Source organism: Pseudochaenichthys georgianus, unplaced genomic scaffold, assembly GCF_902827115.2.
Source record: "Pseudochaenichthys georgianus unplaced genomic scaffold, fPseGeo1.2 scaffold_433_arrow_ctg1, whole genome shotgun sequence".
Lineage (NCBI taxonomy): Eukaryota > Metazoa > Chordata > Actinopteri > Perciformes > Channichthyidae > Pseudochaenichthys > Pseudochaenichthys georgianus.
Genome location: NW_027262998.1, coordinates 133,127 through 142,191, shown reverse-complemented (window position 1 = coordinate 142,191; position 9,065 = coordinate 133,127). Strand labels below are relative to the sequence as shown.

Below are 9,065 nucleotides of genomic sequence, written 5' to 3'. Positions count from 1 at the left end.
TCTCTTGAGAAGAAAAATAAATAAATCTATTACTACACGACATATTTAAAAAAATGAATGCCATTTTAGTTTTCGGTTATAGGCCTACTTTGTTCTGAAAGTCTGTGATTTCTATCAACACGTAATGTTGTATCGATGTATAGAGATGTACTACAGCAAAAGTATTCTCCGTCGGGACTTCCTGCAACAACACCACGCCGTTATCTTGATTCTGATTGGCCAGAAGACATTATCAAAGATGTTCTATTGAGAAGACGATCACTACGTGACAAGTTTTCAAAACCGTTTCTGGTCTTCGGTATTTCCAGACAAGCTGCTGAAATCAGTCTGACTAACTGCTGTCTGTGCAGTTTACCCCGCGCGAGTTGGCGGACTTTATTTAGCTTACTTTAACATCATTTTTCATGGTGGGGCTAAGACATTTCTTGGTATGGCTGTAGCCTACCCCAGTATACCCTGGCGCCGCCACTGAACATAATACAACAATTCAAATGTTGTTTTCAGCCCTGATTTAAACAGCGGGCCGCCGGGTCTGGTCTGGGTTCAGGAGGAGCGCTCAGACTCTGACCGACACCGAGCCTCGGGTACAAACTGCTCTTCCTTTGAAAAGAGCTTTAGTTGTAAAATAACTGGGTAAACTGTAAGTGTATAGAAGGCCTCTTTACCAAGCTCCAAACTAAGCTAAATATCTCAAAAAGTGTAAAAGATATGATAAATCTGTAGAACGTGTTTAATAGCTGAAGGTCTTGTGATCATTTTAAAGTTGGAATGAAGTCTGTATCTGAAAGTCAGAGCTGCATGAGAGGCTGCTGATGCTCTGTTCAGTAATGAGATGGACCTCATGCCCGGTGAGAGACGCTTTGAGAAGCAGCTCGGCCTCTTTGTGTGTCCTCTATCAGCAGGTGGTGTGTGTGCGTCTCTCTGTAGTAACGTAGTCCCTTGTGCTCATGCTGCGTCTCTCTCTGGTCACGCTTCATCGGTCACTTTGAGGGTCTATATTCTCATGAACCATTCAAACCTAAACGCTACAAGGTTTAAAGTTACCTACAGATTTACATCAGAAAAGCCTCGAGACAGAATCCAGCTCAAAGCGTTTATTCAGTCATCAGAAACTTCCATGTTAAGAGTCACAGGAGAGGAGCATTATGGGTAATGTAGTCAAACATGATCCTCTACATATGACCAGCTGATCTCTCAGGTGAGTCAGTTCCCCCCCCCCATGGTGTGCTTGTCGAACAGGTACTCGGCCATCTTGTTGGTGCTGGAGTCCATTCTGCTCAGATTAGCGATGAAGCCTCCGAGCTTCTTGATGGCCTCGACCTGCTCGTTCAGGAAGTGGGTCTCCAGGAAGTCACACATCTGAGGAGGAGAGAGCAGACGTTAGCACCTGAAGCTCAGAGACGTGGAGTCCAGAGAGCATCAGGGTGCAGCTCCTCGTGTTCAGCAGGTGCTCCTCACATGAGGGTCGGCGTGGTCCGAGGAGGCCAGTCTGTGCAGATCCAGCAGAGCCTGGTTCACGGTCTTCTCCAGCTGCAGAGCGGCCTGCATGGCCTCCAGCCCCGAGCCCCACTCGTCTCGCTCTGGCTTCTGCACCGAGGGACCAGCACCAGTGAGAGGGGGGGGGGGGGGGGACATGAAGCAAAGAGCCTCAGCCTTAGTCTCAGCTAAGTGAGAAACGTGTTTATTTTAATTAAAGTATCATCGTATCGTAGACGTCCTGCAGACATGACGTCCTGACAGATGTTCACCTTGATGTCCTGCAGGAAGATGCGTCCTCCTCGACTGTTCTGGAAGGTGAGCAGCTTGTGGGCGTGCTCCCGCTCCTCCTCGCTGCTCTCCTTGAAGAAGTGAGCGAAGCCGGGCAGGGCCACGTCGTCCCGGGAGAAATAAAAGGCCTGCAGACAGAGGTCAGAGAACAGACCGGTCGGTACACACAGGACAGGGCGAGACAAACGGTCGCTACGAGCCGAGGGCAGACAGAAACACGAGTCTGATTTCAGGGTGGGGGTAACAACCAGCGTAAGCATGACACAGCATTATGTGGACTGACTTGTGGACAGGGGCGAGAACAGGCAGACATGGAAGCAGTATTTAGATCCATAACTTAAGTAGAAGTACTATCATCTTAAATTACTAAAGTGTCTGATTAGATAAAGTCAGTAAAACCCGTTCAGTCCGAGGTAGAAACAGAGGAGGGTCTGTAATCTAAAGACAGTTCAACAGAAGAGAGAATAATGTAGCCTGTAGCCTTTAGGTTATGCTAATGCCTGTTAGCTTGTTTACTCATAATACACTTACACAATGTAATACAGGCACATGATGAACATGTCACGGTGTAAAGAGTGCTTCTCACCATGGAGGTGTAGGAGTAGGAGGCGAACAGCTCCATGTTCAGCATGCGGTTAACGGCCGCCTCGCAGTCGCGGTGGTAGCTCTGTCTCACCTGGGAATCCATCTCAACTGGCGTTTCTTCGCTGCTTTTCTTAACAAAACGCTACAAAAATAAAGCTCACGAAGACTCTTCAGAAGTGCAAATTGAAGCAGAGGTTTTCTCCTGTGTGTCCGGAATGGATTTAAGTGCGAATTCAGAACGAGATGAAAGAAAAGTTCCGTTCAAACACTGTTGAAGCAAGAACTGTTTCTTCCCGAGTGTGAAACGGCAGTTGAGTCGCTTCCTGTATTTATACCAGACGGGTCGTGGCGTCACTGCGCGTCTCCTCCAATCAGTGAGCTTTGGAGATCACGTGACGGTGACTAAGCATTCTCTCTTCAGACTGGTGACAATGACTCAGCCGTTTTGACATCAAGTTTATATACAGAAAATGTTATATACATATTCTTTATTATAATTAATTTCATTTTATTCATCTTTTTTTTTGCACATTTTAACTTGAAATATTAATATAAATATCTTTCTATCAGGTGACTTTTTAAAAACCTTTCTATTCCACATTTAACTTTGACTTCTTGTGTTTTTTATAGTGCTGTCAAAATTATCGCGTTAACGGCGGTAATTAATTTTTTGAATTAATTGCGTTAAAATATTTAACGCATTTAACGCATGTGCAGAATGGCCCGCCCCATACCTGCCACCAGTGGCAGCGCCAGGGTATGGCTGGGGTAGGCTACACCCATACCAAGAAATGTCTCAGCCCCACCATGAGACACGATGTTAAAGTAAGCAAAATAAAGTCCGCCAACTCGCGCGGAGTAAATTGCACAGACAGCAGTTAGTAAGACTGATTTCAGTAGCCACGGTTTGAAAACTTTTGTCACGTAGTGATCGTCTTCTCAATAGAACATCTTTGATAACGGCGTGGTGTTGTTGCAGGAAGTCCCGACGGAGAATACTCTTGCTGTAGTACAGGGCAGAGCCATATAACAGTAATAATATGGCTCTGGTACAGGGGTGCACATAACTGGTACGCAGGGTATGTGCGTAATCTGAAATGTGTACCGTCACTTGTGTCACAAAGCGCATTTGTGTACCGACGTACTTGTGAAGCTTTTCCAGAAGGCGGTTAGATCACCGGACGCAGAGTCGGTCTCCGTGTGCACAGACAGGCTGCTGTTAACGTCGGTCTGTACAACGGAACTGTGCCAAAACTACGCCAACCGGCTGCGGAGGGAGACTCCCCCCCCCCTCACTGGAGAACTGCGCTAAAACAGCTGATCACAACGTGCACACTCTGTGGTCACGGAGTACTCCACTAGCCCCCCCCCCCTCTGTCGACTTTCCTGAAGTACTCCACTAGCCCCCCCCCCTCTGTCGACTTTCCTGAAGTACTCCACTAGCCCCCCCCCCCTCTGTCGACTTTCCTGAAGTACTCCACTAGCCCCCCCCCCTCTGTCGACTTTCCTGAAGTACTCCACTAGCGCCCCCCCCCCCCTCTGTCGACTTTCCTGAAGTACTCCACTAGCCCCCCCCCCCCCTCTGTCGACTTTCCTGAAGTACCCCACCAGCCCCCCCCCCCTCTGTCGACTTTCCTGAAGTACTCCACTAGCCCCCCCCCCTCTGTCGACTTTCCTGAAGTACTCCACTAGCCCCCCCCCCCTCTGTCGACTTTCCTGAAGTACTCCACTAGCCCCCCCCCCCTCTGTCGACTTTCCTGAAGTACTCCACTAGCCCCCCCCCCCCTCTGTCGACTTTCCTGAAGTACTCCACTAGCCCCCCCCCCCCCCGTCGACTTTCCTGAAGTACTCCACTAGCCCCCCCCCCTCTGTCGACTTTCCTGAAGTACTCCACTAGCCCCCCCCCCCCCTGTCGACTTTCCTGAAGTACTCCACTAGCCCCCCCCCCCCCTCTGTCGACTTTCCTGAAGTACTCCACTAGCCCCCCCCCCCTCTGTCGACTTTCCTGAAGTACTCCACTAGGCCCCCCCCCCCTCGTCGACTTTCCTGAAGTACTCCACTGCCCCCCCCTCCGCAATCTCCACTACCCCCCCCCCCCCTCTGTCGACTTTCCTGAAGTACTCCTCACTAGCCCCCCCCCTCCTGTCGACTTTCCTGAAGTACTCCACTAGCGCCCCCCCCCCTCTGTCGACTTTCCTGAAGTACTCCACTAGCCCCCCCCCCCTCTGTCGACTTTCCTGAAGTACTCCACTAGCCCCCCCCCTCTGTCGACTTTCCTGAAGTACTCCACTAGCCCCCCCCCCCCCCCCCCTGTCGACTTTCCTGAAGTACTCCACTAGCCCCCCCCCCCCTCTGTCGACTTTCCTGAAGTACTCCACAGCCCCCCCCCCCTCTGTCGACTTTCCTGAAGTACTCCACTAGCGCCCCCCCCCCGTCGACTTTCCTGAAGTACTCCACCCCTAGCCCCCCCCCCCCTCTGTCGACTTTCCGGAAGTACTCCACTAGCCCCCCCCCCCCCCCCCCCCTGTCGACTTTCCTGAAGTACTCCCCGTTGATAGAAATCAACACGTAATGAATTCAGACCCCACGGTTTGATGATTGATAGGTGTGTGGGCTGTCTTTCATTTTGACACGCAGAACAATGTTATAATAAACAGATTCTGTGTTAAATGGATATATCCGCCTTCTTTCATTTATCTTTCCATTCCCAACAATATAGATAAAGAAATGGCATATTTTGGACATAGTTCGAATGGTGATTAATCTGATTAAAAATGTAATCGTTTGACAGCCCTATAAAAAACACAAGAAGTCAAAGTTAAATGTGGAATAGAAAGGTTTTTTAAAAAGTCACCTGATAGAAAGATATTTATATTAATATTTCAAGTTAAAATGTGCAAAAAAAAAGATGAATAAAATGAAATTAATTATAATAAAGAACATGTATATAACATTTTCTGTATATAAACTTGATGTCAAAACGGCCGAGTCATTGTCACCAGTCTGAAGAGAGAATGCTTAGTCACCGTCACGTGATCTCCAAAGCTCACTGATTGGAGGAGACGCGCAGTGACGCCACGACCCCCGTCTGGTATAAATACAGGAAGCGACTCAGCTGCCGTTTCACACTCGGGAAGAAACAGTTCTTGCTTCAACAGTGTTTGAACGGAACTTTTCTTTCATCTCGTTCTGAATTCGCACTTAAATCCATTCCGGACACACAGGAGAAAACCTCTGCTTCAATTTGCACTTCCGAGGAGTCTTCGTGAGCTTTATTTTTGTACCGTTTTGTTAAGAAAAGCAGCGAAGAAACGCCAGTTGAGATGGATTCCCAGGTGAGACAGAGCTACCACCGCGACTGCGAGGCGGCCGTTAACCGCATGCTGAACATGGAGCTGTTCGCCTCCTACTCCTACACCTCCATGGTGAGAAGCACTCTTTACACCGTGACATGTTCATCATGTGCCTGTATTACATTGTGTAAGTGTATTATGAGTAAACAAGCTAACAGGCATTAGCATAACCTAAAGGCTACAGACTGCATTATTCTCTCTTCTGTTGAACTGTCTTTAGATTACAGACCCTCCTCTGTTTCTACCTCGGACTGAACGGGTTTTACTGACTTTATCTAATCAGACACTTTAGTATTTTAAGATGATAGTACTTCTACTTAAGTTATGGATCTAAATACTGCTTCCATGTCTGCCTGTTCTCGCCCCTGTCCACAAGTCAGTCCACATAATGCTGTGTCATGCTTACGCTGGTTGTTACCCCACCCTGAAATCAGACTCGTGTTTCTGTCTGCCCTCGGCTCGTAGCGACCGTTTGTCTCGCCCTGTCCTGTGTGTACCGACCGGTCTGTTCTCTGACCTCTGTCTGCAGGCCTTTTATTTCTCCCGGGACGACGTGGCCCTGCCCGGCTTCGCTCACTTCTTCAAGGAGAGCAGCGAGGAGGAGCGGGAGCACGCCCACAAGCTGCTCACCTTCCAGAACAGTCGAGGAGGACGCATCTTCCTGCAGGACATCAAGGTGAACATCTGTCAGGACGTCATGTCTGCAGGACGTCTACGATACGATGATACTTTAATTAAAATAAACAATGTTTCTCACTTAGCTGAGACTAAGGCTGAGGCTCTTTGCTTCATGTCCCCCCCCCCCTCTCACTGGTGCTGGTCCCTCGGTGCAGAAGCCAGAGCGAGACGAGTGGGGCTCGGGGCTGGAGGCCATGCAGGCCGCTCTGCAGCTGGAGAAGACCGTGAACCAGGCTCTGCTGGATCTGCACAGACTGGCCTCCTCGGACCACGCCGACCCTCATGTGAGGAGCACCTGCTGAACACGAGGAGCTGCACCCTGATGCTCTCTGGACTCCACGTCTCTGAGCTTCAGGTGCTAACGTCTGCTCTCTCCTCCTCAGATGTGTGACTTCCTGGAGACCCACTTCCTGAACGAGCAGGTCGAGGCCATCAAGAAGCTCGGAGGCTTCATCGCTAATCTGAGCAGAATGGACTCCAGCACCAACAAGATGGCCGAGTACCTGTTCGACAAGCACACCATGGGGGGGGGGAACTGACTCACCTGAGAGATCAGCTGGTCATATGGAGAGGATCATGTTTGACTACATTACCCATAATGCTCCTCTCCTGTGACTCTTAACATGGAAGTTTCTGATGACTGAATAAACGCTTTGAGCTGGATTCTGTCTCGAGACTTTTCTCATTTTAAAGGAGAAGGTATCTTTTGAACCTTGAAGCTTTTAGGTCTGAATGGAACATTTAAGCAACAGCTCACTCAGGCCGTGGTGTCTGCTCACCACAGCTAGGGGGCGTGGCTCAACCCCTAGCTGGGATGCAGTGAGCAGACACCACAGCTAGGGGGCGTGGCTCAACCCTTAGCTGGGATGCAGTGAGCAGACACCACAGCTAGGGGGCGTGGCTCAACCCCTAGCTGGGATGCAGTGAGCAGACACCACAGCTAGGGGGCGTGGCTCAACCCCTAGCTGGGATGCAGTGAGCAGACACCACAGCTAGGGGGCGTGGCTCAACCCCTAGCTGGGATGCAGTGAGCAGACACCACAGCTAGGGGGCGTGGCTCAACCCCTAGCTGGGATGCAGTGAGCAGACACCACAGCTAGGGGGCGTGGCTCAACCCCTAGCTGGGATGCAGTGAGCAGACACCACAGCTAGGGGGCGTGGCTCAACCCCTAGCTGGGATGCAGTGAGCAGATACCACGGCCTGAGTGAGCTGTTGCTTTTATGAAACGGTTACCAAGTGTGGCGATATGAAAGAGAACTGCAGACTCTAATTTGTTTCTATTAAATAATGATGATCAAAATAAAATGGTCCCTCCGTTGCCTTCTGCACGAAACATAGTGGTTGCTATGCAACAACACCAACAGCTAGCGAACATATTAGACGGAGAGCGTTGATCCATTATTTAGCTGTTTATTTACATTCATGTGTTTGTTGCCGTTTATTGTGCACCCACTGAAACCTGTCCAGCATCAGTAGCATGGCTTACGAGGTTACTTGGATAGGTTGAGGTTGTTCTAGGCCAGGGGTCGTCAACAGGCGGTCCGGATCCGGACCCAGACGCCGACATATACGGACCCGGAGCTATAATCAATACATTAATAGGGGATTTTTCGGCGCCTCCCGCTTTTTTAACGCTGATTTGGGTGACTTGTGTAATTCGTGGAGAACCGAAGAGTTTTCGTGTTGGGGGTGGGGGGGAGGGAGTCAGTCCGAGTCAGTCCGACAGACGGACAACTTCTCACTTCAAAAAAGTCTAAATCTAGACCGCAAAAATAATTAAACAAGCCAGTACCTGTTTTTCCTGGCCAAGGACAGGTTCCTTGAACACAACACGAGCGTAACGTGTCTTCACGTGGTATATGTCTCGTCTGAAAGGAGTGCCGACAGAGAGCACCTGAACGCCGCTCCAACTCTTAAAATATTGCAGTACCCATAAGGAGCCGTATACATGCCGCAGTGTTTGCGTTGTAAGCACAGTGGCGATCTGTTGTTATTAGCATCTGGTTAGCTAGCTATGCTAACGAATTTAAAGAGCTTTTCTACAGCCAGGTGGAAGAGAGCTCTCTCCTGAGAGGCTCAAATAACCTCAGCTCAGTGAGGTTAAGGCACACCTTGATATGATCTTTATAGTTATTAATGAGACTAAATGAAAAACAGGTATAAAATACTATGACAGCAACAAAAAAGTTGTTAAAAATAACAAGAATAGAGTTTAAAAGGGGAGTGATTTGTAAAATATCCCAAAAGAAAAATATGCTTACAGTTGTGTTTCGTATGGATGTTGAGCGATGTATCCATAGATCTCTTAATGTTGCTCTCAAAGTGTACCAGATTGATGCTTTTAACTTCAATATTTAAAAAAAAAAAAAAAAATCTTCCCGGGGGAGCATGCCCCCGGGCCCCCCTAGAGGAGGTTAGGTCCCCCCCCACTTAAATCATGTTCACATGGATAGGATAGACCTGTAACTTCTTTAAGAGCCTCCTCTGTCCTCTCTACTCCACTATGGCCAAGACCAAAGAGCTGTCAAAGGACACCAGAAACAAAATGGTAGACCTGCACCAGGCTGGGAAGACTGAATCTGCAATAGGTAAGCAGCTGGGTGTGAAGAAATCAACTGTGGGAGCAATTATTAGAAAATGGAAGACATACAAGACCACTGATAATCTCCCTCGATCTGGGG

The 9,065-nt window shown here is 49.0% G+C and overlaps 2 protein-coding genes across 3 annotated transcripts; one reads left to right on the top strand and one right to left on the bottom strand.

The window, feature by feature from the left end:
• Nucleotides 1–1,079: 1,079 nt before the first annotated feature.
• Nucleotides 1,080–2,667, bottom strand: LOC117442458 (ferritin, middle subunit-like). The gene is made up of 4 exons (XM_034078462.2): nt 2,354–2,667; nt 1,749–1,895; nt 1,459–1,587; nt 1,080–1,359 (listed from the first exon to the last, which is right to left on the bottom strand). The coding sequence occupies exons 1-4, from the start codon at nt 2,453–2,455 to the stop codon at nt 1,204–1,206; spliced, it is 534 nt and encodes a 177-aa protein (XP_033934353.1). The 5' UTR covers nt 2,456–2,667; the 3' UTR covers nt 1,080–1,203.
• Nucleotides 2,668–5,463: 2,796 nt separating this feature from the next.
• LOC117442457 (ferritin, middle subunit-like) lies at nt 5,464–7,046 on the top strand. Of its 2 annotated transcripts, none has more exons than XM_034078461.2 (4): nt 5,464–5,687; nt 6,235–6,381; nt 6,539–6,667; nt 6,767–7,046. In XM_034078461.2, exons 1-4 carry the CDS (start codon nt 5,676–5,678, stop codon nt 6,920–6,922), a joined length of 444 nt encoding a protein of 147 aa, XP_033934352.1. In that variant the 5' UTR covers nt 5,464–5,675; the 3' UTR covers nt 6,923–7,046. The 2 variants fall into 2 exon arrangements, with proteins under 2 accessions (XP_033934352.1, XP_033934351.1); XM_034078460.2 differs by having other exon boundaries at nt 5,465–5,777.
• The last annotated feature ends 2,019 nt before the right edge of the window (nt 7,047–9,065 follow it).

Excerpts from the sequence above, each read along its gene's own strand:
- LOC117442457 (XM_034078460.2), top strand. The coding sequence starts at position 5,676 with ATGGATTCCCAGGTGAGACAGAGCTACCACCGCGACTGCGAGGCGGCC. Across the intron at positions 5,778-6,234 it reads CCTACTCCTACACCTCCATG|GCCTTTTATTTCTCCCGGGA; the intron begins GTGAGAAGCACT and ends CTCTGTCTGCAG. Across the intron at positions 6,668-6,766 it reads CGGACCACGCCGACCCTCAT|ATGTGTGACTTCCTGGAGAC; the intron begins GTGAGGAGCACC and ends TCTCCTCCTCAG.
- LOC117442458 (XM_034078462.2), bottom strand. The coding sequence starts at position 2,455 with ATGGATTCCCAGGTGAGACAGAGCTACCACCGCGACTGCGAGGCGGCC. Across the intron at positions 1,588-1,748 it reads TCTTCCTGCAGGACATCAAG|AAGCCAGAGCGAGACGAGTG; the intron begins GTGAACATCTGT and ends CCCTCGGTGCAG. Across the intron at positions 1,360-1,458 it reads CGGACCACGCCGACCCTCAT|ATGTGTGACTTCCTGGAGAC; the intron begins GTGAGGAGCACC and ends TCTCCTCCTCAG.